This window comes from Trichechus manatus, unplaced genomic scaffold (assembly GCF_000243295.1).
Source record: "Trichechus manatus latirostris isolate Lorelei unplaced genomic scaffold, TriManLat1.0 scaffold00050, whole genome shotgun sequence".
Classification (NCBI taxonomy): Eukaryota; Metazoa; Chordata; class Mammalia; order Sirenia; family Trichechidae; genus Trichechus; species Trichechus manatus.
In genome coordinates this window covers 13,772,196-13,786,365 of record NW_004443986.1, presented here as the reverse complement: position 1 = coordinate 13,786,365, position 14,170 = coordinate 13,772,196, and the positions used below count along the sequence as shown (strand labels likewise).

At 52.2% G+C, this 14,170-nt stretch overlaps 2 protein-coding genes across 2 annotated transcripts in view; both read left to right on the top strand.

The window, feature by feature from the left end:
* The window catches only part of HOXA3 (homeobox A3), a 2,736-nt gene extending 397 nt beyond the window's left edge, over positions 1 to 2,339 (top strand). Inside the window, 2 exon segments of the mRNA XM_023732270.1 lie at positions 1 to 142; positions 1,540 to 2,339. The exon segment at positions 1 to 142 is cut by the window's left edge and continues 87 nt beyond it. Coding sequence (XP_023588038.1) covers positions 1 to 142; positions 1,540 to 2,339 — 942 coding nt within the window.
* Positions 2,340 to 7,451: 5,112 nt separating this feature from the next.
* On the top strand, positions 7,452 to 9,878 carry HOXA2 (homeobox A2). The gene is made up of 2 exons (XM_004377477.1): positions 7,452 to 8,115; positions 8,761 to 9,878. Exons 1-2 carry the CDS (start codon positions 7,728 to 7,730, stop codon positions 9,498 to 9,500), a joined length of 1,128 nt encoding a protein of 375 aa, XP_004377534.1. The 5' UTR covers positions 7,452 to 7,727; the 3' UTR covers positions 9,501 to 9,878.
* The last annotated feature ends 4,292 nt before the right edge of the window (positions 9,879 to 14,170 follow it).

The following is a 14,170-nucleotide window of genomic DNA, read 5'->3' as shown; positions in this document are numbered from 1 at the left end:
CAGAATGGGAGCAGCAACCCCACCCCCGCCAGCGCGGCCAAGAGCCCGCTGCTCAACTCGCCCACCGTGGCCAAACAAATCTTCCCTTGGATGAAGGAGTCACGGCAAAACACAAAGCAGAAAACCAGCGGCTCCAGCTCAGGTAAAGGGGTGCCTTCTGGAGGAGGGTCCCCTGGCCTGGCTTCCAGCCTCCCAAGCCACCTCCAGCCACAGCCAGCATGGTCTGGGAGCGCTGGACCATTTCTGGGAATTCATTGCCCCCCTCCTCCCCCCCCCAAAAAAAAAACTTTTTTAGAGTCTTTGTAACTAGGAAGGTGCAAGGTCTCTGGGTCAGGAAACCCCAAAACGGATCTCATAGGGGTCTCTCTGAACCTTTTCAAGGGCAGGTGGGGTCTAGTGAGGTTGAAGCCCCTTCTTGATTCACTTTTGGAGTTAGACCTCTAGGCAGAGCCAACCTGAGCGCCACTGTCTCTCTTTTTAGCACCCCTCCTCCATTCTAATGAGAGAGTGACATTTTCTCCATACTGCAATGTGGCAGAATAAAAGAACTCATCACTCTCCAAGTCAGAATCAATGTTTTGCCTATAATCAGACCTTATTTTTGCTCCAGCAGATGGAGTGGCTGCCTTTTCTCTGGATAGGCCCTGCTCAGACTTAGTACAATGAAGGCAGCCTGGGAACTCCTGGGGGTGAGGATGCAGGCTTGTCATCCTAATGGGAACCACATGCGCCTCCTGGCTCCAGACTCCAGTGGAGGGAAGGCTTCACCTCAGGCTTCCCAGCATCTTGGTTACTTTTGCCCCTGCCTTCTCCAGTTGCCAGTGCTCTGCTCTGAGGCTGAGCATCTGGAGCCTCCAGAGCCAGAATTTGGGGGACCAAGGAGGACAGAAGGGTACAAGATTATTGTGTAAATCTGAGCCAGGCTGCTTGATGACACAGGACCCCTAATAGGACCCAGCGTCAGAGGCCTTGGCCTCCCCAGCAGAGATGGATTCCTTCAATGAGATTTCTTCCTTTGGGCAGAAGAGGCCTTCCAGGTTGAGGTTTCCACTCTGCCCGTCTCCTCTGGGTAGATATAAGTAAGTGGCTACTTGAGGCAACTGTCTAATCGTTTAGTCAAGACAGTGAGTGAGGGAAAGATTTATTGGTGCCCCACATTCCAGTTACTGTGAAGGGAATGAAAATGGAGAGACTTGCCCACAGGGAGCTTGTAGTTAGGCCCAAAGGCCATCAGTAAATGAGGCAAAAGTGATAACTCCAGAACGGAATGGGATGGTGGCAACTTGGAGATTCTGCTTTTTCTGTCCCTTTGCCCTCAGAGAAGCCTATGATTTGCTCTTTCAGTGAGGGGATAGCTGTTTCTCCCACCAAGATAGAGGATAGCATGTTGTTTCTGACCTCCACCCTCCAATCTGGGCCCTGACTGATGGGAGGGATCTGTGGGACCTGGATGAAGGAAGAAGGAGTTGGGCTGGGTCAGAGGTTGGGCGGGGCCACTGGCAGCCCCTAACCCGGCTTTCTCTCTCCTGTGTCTTCCAGGCGAGAGCTGTGCTGGCGACAAGAGCCCTCCAGGCCAAGCATCGTCCAAGCGGGCGCGCACGGCCTACACAAGCGCGCAGCTGGTGGAGCTGGAGAAGGAGTTCCACTTCAACCGCTACCTGTGTCGGCCGCGCCGCGTGGAGATGGCCAATCTGCTGAACCTCACTGAGCGCCAGATCAAGATCTGGTTCCAGAACCGCCGCATGAAGTACAAGAAGGATCAGAAGGGCAAAGGCATGCTGACATCGTCGGGGGGCCAGTCCCCTAGTCGCAGCCCCGTGCCCCCTGGCGCTGGTGGCTATCTGAACTCTATGCATTCGCTGGTCAACAGCGTCCCATATGAGCCCCAGTCGCCCCCATCCTTCTCCAAGCCTCCCCAGGGTGCCTACGGGCTGCCCCCTGCCTCCTATCCCGCCCCCCTGCCCAGCTGCGCACCCCCGCCGCCCCCACAGAAGCGCTACACAGCGGCAGGGGCGGGCGGAACCCCCGACTATGACCCTCACGCGCATGGCCTGCAGGGCAACGGCAGCTATGGGACCCCACACTTACAGGGAAGCCCCGTCTTCGTGGGGGGCAGCTACGTGGAACCCATGAGCAACTCCGGGCCAGCCCTCTTTGGCCTGACTCACCTCCCCCACGCCGCCTCTGCTGCCATGGACTACGGGGGCGCCGGGCCGCTAGGCAGCGGCCACCACCACGGCCCGGGGCCAGGGGAGCCGCACCCCACCTACACGGACCTTACCGCCCACCATCCTTCTCAGGGAAGAATTCAGGAAGCGCCTAAGCTCACCCACCTGTGATGGTGGGCTAGGGGCTGCGCGCCAGGAGAGTCCCCTACCATTCATCTTCGGTTGCTTGGTTTTTTTTTTTTTTGGTTTTTTGTTTTTGGTTTAAAGTTTTTCTTGCCCCTCCCTTTTCCCTGTCCTCCGCCCTTCTTTCTACTCACCACCCCCCCAGTTTTGTTTTCTTTGGTAACGCGTTTTTATAGTTTATGTGACGTAGCAATCTTGGTTGCTGGAATGGCTGCCAGTATCAGTAGCGATATTTATCTCCTCCCGCCCCTCGCTCGGCCGCTGGCCCTGCACCCTTTACCTTTTCCACTCTTTGGTCAGAAACAGGGTATATGAACAAATTTTTTAGCCGAGTTCTCCAATGTGAATTTGTTCGTACATTATGACTCCCGAGGGGAAGCGATTGCTTTTTTTTTTTTTAATTTTTAGATTTTTTTAATTGCACTTCTAAAGAGCGAGAAAAAAAAATCAAAGGCGCTTTGAAACAGGGGCTCCCTGTGCAAGGATGACTAAGTGTACGTCTTTCCGTGTGTGTATGCTGGTGAACAGTCAGATTTATTTATATTTTTTTTGCAAGCATTGAGTAAGTTTTAAGTATTATTTATCCCCATCCGTTTGTATTTATATTAAAGAAATTCTGTACCCTAATTGTTCAGAAGGTTTCTTGGGCCTTTTGTTCAACGGTGTATTGGCGTACATAGAGAATTTTTTATTTGAAAGGGAAATATAGTTCCTTTATAAAAACGGTAATGATGCAATAAAACCCGAGATGATCCAGCCTTTGAAAACAGTGATTTAGGTTTGTAACATCCGGCGAAACTGAAAAAAGAATCTGTAAACGTGAAAAATGATAGATTTGTTTTGAGAGTTCTACATTCCTTGCTGCTCACATTCTGAGAAACAAAACAAAGAAATAAAGTTTTTATTCTGAATAATACCCGTGTTCCGAAGGGGTTCTTTAGCCGAAGAAGGGCGTCTGCGCGGAATTCAGGCAGAGGCGAGCAGGCCGCAGAGCCCTCCCCTCACCCAAGCGGCTCTGGCGTGGGGCTTGGCCAGGCTGCGGGCCGGGAGCAGCGCGCATTCTCGGGAAAAGCGGCTCAAGCGACCGGCGGCGGAAGTTCTGGAAACGGCGTGCGGCCGGCTCAGCTGGGCTGTCTGGTTCCCAGCTGCCGCCCGGGCCTTTCGAGGGCGTAGGGGCTGCGGAGCGCTGTGTGCGCGAGAAACAAAGGCGGCCGGCCCGAGGCGCAGCAGGGGAAGCACAGGTGCCCGCGAGGCCCCGCTGAGGCATAAGGCAGGTCGGTCCTCTCCTCCAAGCTCTTCCTCGGGTCAAAGCTGACCCGCCCACGCCTTCATCCGGGAATATCAAGCCTTGCAAGGGATGCCGAGCACTTTCTTGGAGCAGTCGGACTCCTTGGAGTCCTCCCTGCGGTACATTATCGCCCCAGGAGGAAAGAATTACACCAAAAATCACCGCTGGAAGCAAGGAAGTTCGCAAGGGACCGGGGCTCACCCAAGTCGCCAGCAAAAAGGGAGACTAAGCTCGGCGAAGTCTCCCTAGCCCTTCCCTGAACTGCCAGAATCCCAGCATCGGCTTTCTCCCGGAATTTAGTATTTGGCATCTGCTGGATTTATTTCTTCTCCTTTCTTCCCTTCCTGCTTCCCCTTTATGGCCCCAGAGAGAGGAGGAGAGAGAAAGGAGATTGGCATCTTTCTAATAAAAATGCAATTTTATGAGTATTTCTTTCATTTGATGCTACAGGAGCTAAATATTACATTTCCACTCCTGGACTTAGGATAGGGCTGCCTACAGACTGGCCGGCAGAGGCAAATGCAGACACCGTAGAGGGAAATATTTTCATCTTCGGATTAGGGAATTGCTCAGAGGAGGCTCCAGATTCAGAAAATGCAAACCTCAGATCTGCATCCGCATCAGCATTCCCACTCAGAACGGAAGCGAGGAGCTGCCTGCATCGTGGAATCAGGAGCATCTGATGTGAGAAATAAACTCCCCTTCTCTCTGGATTGTATCTTTCAGAGACAGAGGTGAAAAATGTCGCCATTTTGTTTGCAATCCAAAATATCCATCATCAGGGCCTCCGTCTCCCCCCACCCCCAGAAGCTCCCTTAGATGATCCTTGGAAACAGGCACTGGAGCCACTTCCGGGTACCTGTGGGGCCTGCTGGAGCTGCTTTTAGGGAACCTCCTCACATTTTACGGAAAAAGAAAAAGGCTCCGAGGATGCAAAACCAGGCGCTTAGAGACAGCTGGGTGTTTTTCTCACAACCAGAGGTGCTTCCCCAGGTCTATCCTGGGGCTCCTGATGCGTATATATATTTTTTCTCTTTAAAGAGTTTGGTCTGTGGAAGCGTTGGGTTTCCTCCCCCCACCCCCAATCTCCCTGCTGAAATATGGCGCACCTTAGAAATGCAGAGGCTAGGAAACCAGTCTTTGTGAGAACTGGAGCTTCCGCCTTTCTGGTTGTTCATGCAGAGCAGACACAGGAGTCTTCTTTTAAGTAATCATTTTAGAGATGAGTGTAAAGTTACCTGGGAAAATAAGGAATAGTGTCTCTGGAGAGAGAGACAAGAGATCCTCCATCCATCCAGGGAGGGAAATCTTTCAGGGATACTACTGTCTGAACCCACGTCTAAAACCCACCCTGTAGCTGAGGAAGGAATGATTTGGGAGCTTCCTCCTTCCCTCGGGGTAAGATTTTAAAATGAGATTCTAATATGATTTCCTGTATCTTGCCAGTGAAGACATTCATTTTGGCTTTCAAAGAAAAAATATTGATCTCACCCCCAGCTTTCTAGATATTAAAAAGAAATCCTTATTAAAATGTCTCCTGAGTTAAAGTAATAGATTTGGGGGAGATTTCAGTGTTGAGTGGTCAGAGGAAAGGGTTTTCTTCCATATGGTATTTGAATTAAGGCCGATGAGTCCGGCATAAAGCTCTCACCCACGCAGCTCCTGACAAAGCCTCAGCGGTGCGGGGGCAGCAGTTGCTCCCTCTCTGCAGTGTCCCCTCCCTTTAACCCGTCCATACTTTCTGGTAAAAGCAAATGCCAAAAGCTGCCATCCCAGAGTCCGCAAAGCACCTTTCCTAAAAGCACCCCTCTAACCTTTTCCACTGCCAAAAATTATCTTTAAAAAGACCAGTTTTCCTTGTTTACTTGCGTTTCCTGCTCGCCTCTTTGCTCGGCCGCATTTGATCTTGGAAACAGCTCGAAGCTGAAATGTGTTCTTAAGGGCCAGAAGCTGTCAAGGCTTTTGGTGAGCAAGATTGATCGCGCCCAGACTTCCTTCGGAGCTTTGTTTGGAATAAAAGCAAGAAAACTGAAAAACCTCACATTTTCCAAAATAGCATCTCTATCTGTAAGGCATGCTTAGGGCTAGTAAAGGATGGACACTACTTTATATCTAATTTACAACCCAAACCCCCTTTGATGCCTCAGAGATGGAATGCTGCCCTTGCGCCTTGGTCAGCCTTTCTTGTGTTCTATGTAGATTTTTCTCCACCGCCAACCTCTCTCTCTCTCTCTGGCCATCAGAATGATTTATTTTCCTGCCACCGATGCCTGCCTACCGGCCTGGGGGAGTCTGATCACTTGGTCCATTTCAAAGGAAGCAAAAGCAAATCATCATCCTTAGGGTTTGGGGAAAAGAGGTACCTTCAGATCTCTCTCTCTCAGCCTCCTACCCTCTTTCTGTGTTGGTGGATTTTTAAAAAGTTATTGTTTGGTACCTAAAGATGTTATCTCTTGAACCCTCCAGCACTGTCCAAGATGCGCTCAGTCTCAAGTCTCCGAATTGGAAAAAAGAGCGAGTGAAGAGAAAGAGAACCTTCATATTCCCTCCTTGGGTGCCTTCTCTCCCCAGGGGTGCTGCGTCCTGCAACACAAGTCGGATTCAAACATGCCCGTGCCCGAGGAGCAGAAGGTGCGGGATGCAATCAGGCTGCCCAGGGAGCACTCGCTGCATCTCAATCTACCAGCCCCCAACCAGAGCGACCAGGACAAGGAGAAGGGAAAAGAAAGAAAAGCACCTTCTCCCTCCCTGCTGCTAACTTCCACCAGACTTCCTGGAAATCGGAAATACTCACCGTCCCTGAGCCCTACGGGTATGAAACCCAGAATGCCAGGAACCGCACACGCCTGCTCGGGTTGGCATTTCTTTAGCTGGCTCCCTGGCTACTGGGGATTTGGATACATTGGCCTGGGGCTGTTGCCTCTCCTGGCACATGCATCTATCTTTCTCGAGCCACTCCTGAGAAGTTGACGGCGCAGGAAGGTCGGGAAGCTTCGAGAATCGCCTCCCAGTTTCCGCTTCCCGCCGGAGCCAGATGCAAAGCTGAAGTGGAAAAGCCGGCTAACAGCGGGCCGGGGCCGGGGCCCAGGGGCGCGGACTCCGAGCTGGGCACTGGGGGAAAAGGAGGGGGAGAAGGCGGAAAGGGGAAGCGAAGGAAAGACAGAGAGGCAGGAAAACAGAGCGAGCGAGCAGTTCTGAGATATCCAGGAACTGCTTTAGAAAAGGTGCAAAAGGAAAAGGGAAGAAAAAGGGAGGGGGGAAAAAAACCACCCAAAAAGAAATCTCTCTTCTCTTTCTTCTCTCTTCTTTACCTCTCTCTCCATCTCTCTCTCCCTCCTCCCTCTACTCTCCTCTCTTCCTCTGCTCCTTCCTCTTGCTTTAGCAGAACATAAGTGACTGGGATGCGGGGCCCTCGGGTGTCAAAACTTTGAAGATTAATGGATTACTTTGTTAATGACTGCAGGCGTCAGACTGAGGTGCTTAAATGATTTGTGAGGTGCGAGGCGCCTTCCCGACAGTCCTAAACAATGCGCGGAGTGTGCGGGGGAGGCAGAGGGCGGCCGCCGCCGGGACCGGCAGCAGGACTCACGCTCGCTCACACTCCTGCACTCATACACACTCCCAGGCGCACGCAGCAGATCCTGGCTGATCAGGAGGCAGGCAGGCACCCTCGCCCCCACGCACTCTGGGGCATCCCCATCCACACCCACCTATATGTATTTTTGCCCTGAAAAAGTGTAAATAAAGCCTCGCTGGCCCCCAATGAGGCGTTCCTTCCCGACTTTTTTGGATCAATCAAACAGACAGTGGCTTCTTTTGATTAAAGCCCAAATTGTCATTGGGCAGAAGCAATCATGTGACAGCCAATTCGGTCCAATTTCAACCTTGTCTCCATGAATTCAATAGTTTAATAGTAGCGCGGTCCCCATACGGCTGTAATCAGTGAATTAGAAAAAAAACACCCCAGCAGCGATCTTCTATGATAGATTTTTTTTCCTCCGCTCTTGCCTTTTTTCCTGGGCCTTGCCCCCCCAAAGCCCCTCCAGAAGAGGGAACTTTTTCTCCGAGGGGGCTCCAAGGAGAAGGCCATGAATTACGAATTTGAGCGAGAGATTGGTTTTATCAATAGCCAGCCGTCGCTCGCTGAGTGCCTGACATCTTTTCCCCCTGTCGCTGATACATTTCAAAGTTCATCAATCAAGACCTCGACGCTTTCACACTCGACACTGATTCCTCCTCCTTTTGAGCAGACCATTCCCAGCCTGAACCCGGGCAGTCACCCTCGCCAAGGCGCTGGCGGACGCCCCAAGCCGAGCCCCGCCGGCAGCGGCGGCAGCCCGGTGCCCGCAGGCGCCCTGCAGCCTCCCGAGTACCCCTGGATGAAGGAGAAGAAGGCAGCCAAGAAAACGGCGCCGCCGCCCGCCTCGGCCGCCGCCGCCGCCGCCGCCACCAGCCCTGCCTGCCTCGGCCACAAAGGTCAGTGCAAAGACTTGGCCCCAAGTCCCCGGGAACCTCTTCCCCCTCCGGACTGCCCCGAGAGCGGTTATGGGGGAGGGGAGCGAGGGCTGGGAGAGAAGGGGAACAGGGAGAGATGCTTGGCTGCCTTTTCCCTTCCCCTGTGGGTTCAGGAGTGGGTTTGCTGGAGAGAGGAGGGCTCTTGCACTCCACAGTGAGACATATATATATTTTTAGGGAGAGGGGGGAAAAACTTTCCCTAAGTTGTGTAATGTGGGATGATTTATTTGAGTTGGAACTGACCTCCTCTTGTCTCCTTGTCCTAGAGTTTGGCTTTTTGACAGTAATGAAGAGTGATAGATCGCTCTTGCTCAGCTAAGCAGCTGATGCATTAATTATAAATTGTGGTGTGGCTAATATAAAGTTTGCTCCCGGATTGGGGTGGGGGGAGGGCTACAGGCAGGAATTTGATGGAGGTGGAGGACCTGGGGTCTCCCCGGGCTGGGCTCCCAGGAAAGGCAGCACAATAGCTGTGCTGCATCCAGGGGCGGCCATTTTGTTGCAGTTGATCTTTTCTGCTATATTTATTCTTCAGTGGAATAACCCTGCTTGGACCCGTCCACCTCCAACTGTGCGTGTGTCTCTTGTTGGTTTCCCTTTCCGCAGAATCCCTGGAAATCGCCGATGGCAGCGGCGGGGGCTCGCGGCGCCTGAGAACTGCCTACACCAACACGCAGCTTTTGGAGCTAGAAAAAGAATTTCATTTCAACAAGTACCTTTGCAGACCCCGAAGGGTGGAGATTGCAGCGCTGCTGGATTTGACTGAGAGACAAGTGAAAGTGTGGTTTCAGAACCGGAGGATGAAGCACAAGAGGCAGACCCAGTGCAAGGAGAACCAGACCAGCGAGGGGAAATTTAAATGCCTGGACGACTCCGAGAAAGTAGAGGAGGATGAGGAAGAGAAGTCCCTCTTTGAGCAAGCTCTCAGCGTCTCTGGGGCCCTTCTGGAGAGGGAAGGTTACACTTTTCAGCAAAATGCCCTGTCTCAGCAGCAGGCTCCCAACGGACACAATGGCGACTCCCAAAGTTTTCCAGTTTCGCCTTTAACTAGCAATGAGAAAAATCTGAAACATTTTCAGCACCAGTCACCCACTGTTCCTAACTGCCTGTCAACAATGGGCCAGAACTGTGGCGCTGGCCTAAACAATGACAGTCCCGAGGCCCTTGAGGTCCCCTCTTTGCAGGACTTTAACGTTTTCTCCACAGATTCCTGCCTGCAGCTTTCAGATGCAGTCTCGCCCAGTTTGCCAGGTTCCCTGGACAGTCCCGTAGATATTTCAGCTGACAGCTTTGACTTTTTTACAGACACATTCACCACAATCGACTTGCAGCATCTGAATTACTAAAAACATTAAAAGCAAAACAAAGCATCACAAAACAAAAACCCCTTTGGCCGAGTGGTTTTGCCTTCTTTAATTCCGGGAGTTGATTTTTATCTCATTTTCTGCTTCATCTATCCCCTCCTTCCTTGAAATGTTGAGGATTTTGTTCAGTGATTCCCTCTGACCCGGTTTCACAGCAGTCTTTTACAGATTATTTCAGAGTTTTAGTTAATTTTAAATTTAACCCAGCCACCCTCTATGTGATTTCCTGAAAGCAATATATGAGGCCTGCAAGAAAGTGATCATATAATTGTATCTTCACTTTCTTTTTATTTTTGTATTACATTAGGATGCACTGTCATGCGTATTTTTGGTAGAATAAATTCTCCTTTGCTACAAGTAGCTTTCTTATTTTTTTTCTCCCCCTCTTTCTCATGGCTCCTAATGGTTTCTTTTTCTTCTTTTTAGTCTAACTTGGTAAATAAAATTCTGGTCACAATTTATCTTCTTTTTCAATTTTAATCCATTTATTAAAGGGCATGTTTACAGTCTTCTTTAGACAGCAACAAAAAAGAAAGCCAGAAAATGGCTACGGCTTCTGAGAAATGTTTTTTTGTTTTGAAGGGAATAGATTTGGTTTTTAGTGTAGAGGTTCAAGCCATAGATCGAATCGGTAATAGAAACAGGACGGGGCAGAGTAGGGCCAAACTGAAGCTTTTGAAAGTGGAGAAATGAAGTGCCTACAGAAACCTTCCGCTCCAGGAACGAGGAACGTGGAGTTTCTTTAACAAGCTACCAGCCTCCAGGTCAATAACTAAGTTATCAGCAATTCATTTATTTATACACGTTTGTTTCAAACATCTACATTCCAGCCCCTCCCCCAACCCCCCCCCGCCCCATTTTCAGAGTGGTTGATTAGTCTCCCAGCTGTTGATGGGTCCCAGCAAACAGACCTAAAAAATAGAAAAACAAAAAGAAAACAAAACAATGGTTACTAGCTAGAAAGTGCACTGCAGAAAGGGTTCTTTTCAATCCTCTGGTTCTGTCATTCTAGGATTCTTCTTTTCAGGGTCAGAAAAATCAATATTTCATTCTTAAACCTGTTTACATTGCAAATAATGGAGCATTAAAGCTTTGAAGTCAGGTTAGCAAGTTGAGATTTAAAATGGAGTGTTTCTGCACCCTAGGTTATAAATTAACCCAATTTCTACACAAAGGAGGGGGGGGGAAGCACTTTAAATGGTATATCAATAAAATATGATCTAGGGTGTGTTACTGGGCTGTTTTGTTTTTGTTTTTTTCTCCCTTTCTTACGTGTTCCCGTGTTTATTTTTCCCTTTCTGAGCTCCATTCTGATGGTTACTTACTTACCGTGAGAAACTGCAGCGTGTAAGCAACATGTGTGGGGGCGGGTTGATTTAGCAACCCGGCTTTTAAATGCAAAGGCTTGGAAGTTACAATGAAATCGCGATTTTTCTCCATGCATTTGCTCCCCACTTTCCCCCTCCCCTTCACCCCCTAAATCCCGGCAGTGTCGGAGTCGTGGGGGGACCGCGGCCGGTTTCCCGGCCCCAGACGCGGCGCGGAGCAGGGCGGCCCAGCCCCGGCCAGGGCTGCGCGGCTGCTGGAAGCGACTCGTCCTATGCTCATAAATCAAACGCTTTCTATGAATGAGAATGTCATCAAAGAGATCAATTGCAGGAACACATGCACAAATAAAAATCCTCTTACGTATTTGCCGGGGATCCCCGTCCGAAAGCATTAAGTTAGAAGGCGTTTAGTCATAATTCATTTTTATTGCTCTTTTAAAACAACAGCTTGGCTGAGCCGCGGATGCCATGAACGGCTCGGGGCCTCGGCGGCGTTTTGTTTTCTCCTCGCTCCTTCCCTTTACAGTAGAAGAGCGCTGAAAGAGGTGCTTTGAGCCCAGAGAATCGCTTGTGGGAGATTAATTTAATCGTGACCAAGCTCGCCTTTCGCCCACTCGTCCCGGGCGTTTAAAAGACGGTAGCTCGAGTCAGGGGCGCTGGCCTGCGTGCCCACAGGGCCAAGCGTTTCCAATCCGGTCGAATGGGTCCCAAGATTTCTTGGAGGGGGTGGGGAGGCAGGGAAGGAACCGAGGTACAGAAGCCTACCGGCTCGAGGCCAGGGGAGGCTGCCTTTGTGAGCCGCACGGGAAGAGCGGCGCTCCCGGCGGCCCGCAGAGGAGCCCGCTCGGCTTAGACAGCCCGGCCTGCCGCAGCAGTGCGCAGAGAAGGGACGCTCACCCGCCCTTGTGTCTGCGGGCCTGTGTGCGAGTGCGCGCTTGTGACCCTAAGGAAAGGAAAAAAAACCAACAAACCCACCCAGGCTGTCTCCAAAAGCCAGGGAGAGAAGAAAAGCAGTAGAGCGAGAGGAGAAGGGAGGCCCGGTTCCTAGTAGAGGAGGGTGCGTGACTGTGGCCGAGGGCGGCTTTGTGGCTAGAGCCCTGCGGACGAGAAGTCGCGCAAACTCGGCCTGAGGCGGCCAACCAAGGTAACAAAAATGAGGCTGGGGGGAGAGTGTACCGACGAGCTTAGGCCTTGAGAGCAGGTCGCCCGCGCTGCCGGCACAGATCTTCCCTCCCCCTTCCCCACAGGGGCCCCTTCTCTCCTCATTCCACTGGAAGTCTGGCGCTCTGAAGGAAGCTGCTTCAAGCAGGATCGCCTAGCGTTTTCCCTTCTACTGGAGGAGGTGCCCCAGGAACTGAATCTGCAGCAAATTTCCCAGGAGTTGAATCTTACCTTTCCAGCCCATGCCCCCTCTTAACCATGCGTGGGAATGGGTCAAAGGTCACAGAGAAATACTATTTCAAAAGGAAGTGTTTGGGGGGAAAACGTCTCTTTGTTACTGAGGGAGTTCAGAGTCAAAGGTCTGCATGGGTTTTCCTTCTTGGGGGGTAGATTTGGGGGGAGTCTCTGTATTTGAAGAACAGAACACAGAAGCCTGAAAAGGTGACTAACACATTTGAAATGTACCTCCTTCAATCAAACTTAAAATGTACTTAGTTCTTTTAAACTGGGGGAGGGGAAGCAAGAGGGAAGTGGGAAACCCAAACCTACATGTAATCCTCACAAAAAAATTCATTTGTCAGATTTGATGTTGTAAACATAGAGTGAAATCTATAGAGCACTGGCTGCAAAGCATCTTGCATGGTCTCTGGAGTTCTTCTACCTAAAAATGCATCAGTTCTCGGCCTCCGTTTGGCCTTTTCTCTCTACAAGCCCAGGGGTGACGCCAAACCTAATAGTAAACACCAATTAACGACCCCATCAGCATCAGAGTAGGAAGAGGGTGATGGAGAACAGGACCCCTGGCCTGGGATGACGCTCAGATTTGCACGTGTCTCTCTAGGGAAAGACTTGATGGCTAATACAAGCAGCTACAGTCAGTTGGAAAGGGGAGGAGGTGTTGGGGAAGAGGTTTAAGTGTCCCATCCACCATTAGCCATCTGTCTACCGCCCCTCCCACCTGCCAGCCCCCACTCCTGACGTGCAGTAGAATATGGAGGGTGGGTGGAGGAGGCTTCCCCACTCCTAATATTTTCCTCCCCAAAACGAGAAACGTGGCAGGGGGGATGTTTTGTTGGAGCTGTGGTCCGGCCCTTTGAGGCCCCCGCCCGGGCACGCAGGCTCCTGGGTCCTGGGGAGCCGGCAGATGGCCTGCAGCGCGCGGCCCGACCCCCACGCTGGCTACGTCCGCTAGCGTCATCTCTCTCCCCCGCCTCCTACCCCTCAAAATCCAGCCGCGGAGTTGCTCGGGCTCCGGGAGGGCTCCGGCAGCAAAGCTGAGTGGGGAGGAGAAAGGGGCGGAGAGCGAGGAGACAGGGCGGAGAAGAGCCCGGCCACCCCTGGCCTTTTCCTGCAAACTCAGCAGCAAGGGCTCACCCGCCCCCGGGAGTCGAATTACCGAAACTCCTCATTGCCATGCTAATGACGAGGGTGTGGGGGGCCGGAAAGCAGCTTCGGCGACTCTCCCGGTGTGTGCAGGCGGGTAGTTTCTTTTCTTGCCCCCATCCCCTCCACGCTCACCCGGGCTCCCAATCAGCCCTCTGCACATTTCCCTCTCCGCTTGGAGCTTGGAGAGCCGGTGGCCCAGCTTCGCCTCCGCCATCGTTCTCTGCGCTCCTCCCGGCCCCACGGTCCCACAGCAGGGACTGGACAGTGAAAACGCCAGGAGATCCTTGGGCGCGGCGCCGGCCCAGTGCCTACCCTTCCCGCTCCGCGCGCTTCGCTCTCGGCCTGCGTACCTGCGGCCGCCCCGCGAGTTGCAGCCCACTGATTCCCGACCTGAGAGAGCCTTCCTTTCTCACCTCTTGCCAGTTCATCTTTCTGTGCACGATGGGAAGGGGGACGGGGTGGGGAATACCCCCTAGCCCCCACCTCCGGGAGGGGGGCGAGCGGAGTCGGGTGGGCGCTGAAGGCAGCCGCTCCCCTTGGCCCCAGCTCTCCGAATCTGTTTGCAGTCGCCGCAGCTGCTGCCGCCGCCTGGGCTGCCTGGGGGGGTGGGGGGTGGGGGCGATTGCGCGTCACCTAGACGGAGGAGCGCCGGGGATTTAAATGCCACTGAAACAGAGATCCATCGCCGCCGGAGCCGGCAAACTTTCGCAGGAGGCTCGGCCATTGGCTGACATAGTCACGTGCCCCTCCCCTTGCGCACTCCGCCCTCCCGCCGCC

What these genes read in the sequence shown, in the direction of transcription:
- HOXA2 (XM_004377477.1), top strand. Translation starts at nt 7,728, where the DNA reads ATGAATTACGAATTTGAGCGAGAGATTGGTTTTATCAATAGCCAGCCG. An exon ending in TGCCTGCCTCGGCCACAAAG is followed by an intron (nt 8,116 to 8,760) that starts GTCAGTGCAAAG and finishes CCCTTTCCGCAG; the next exon opens with AATCCCTGGAAATCGCCGAT.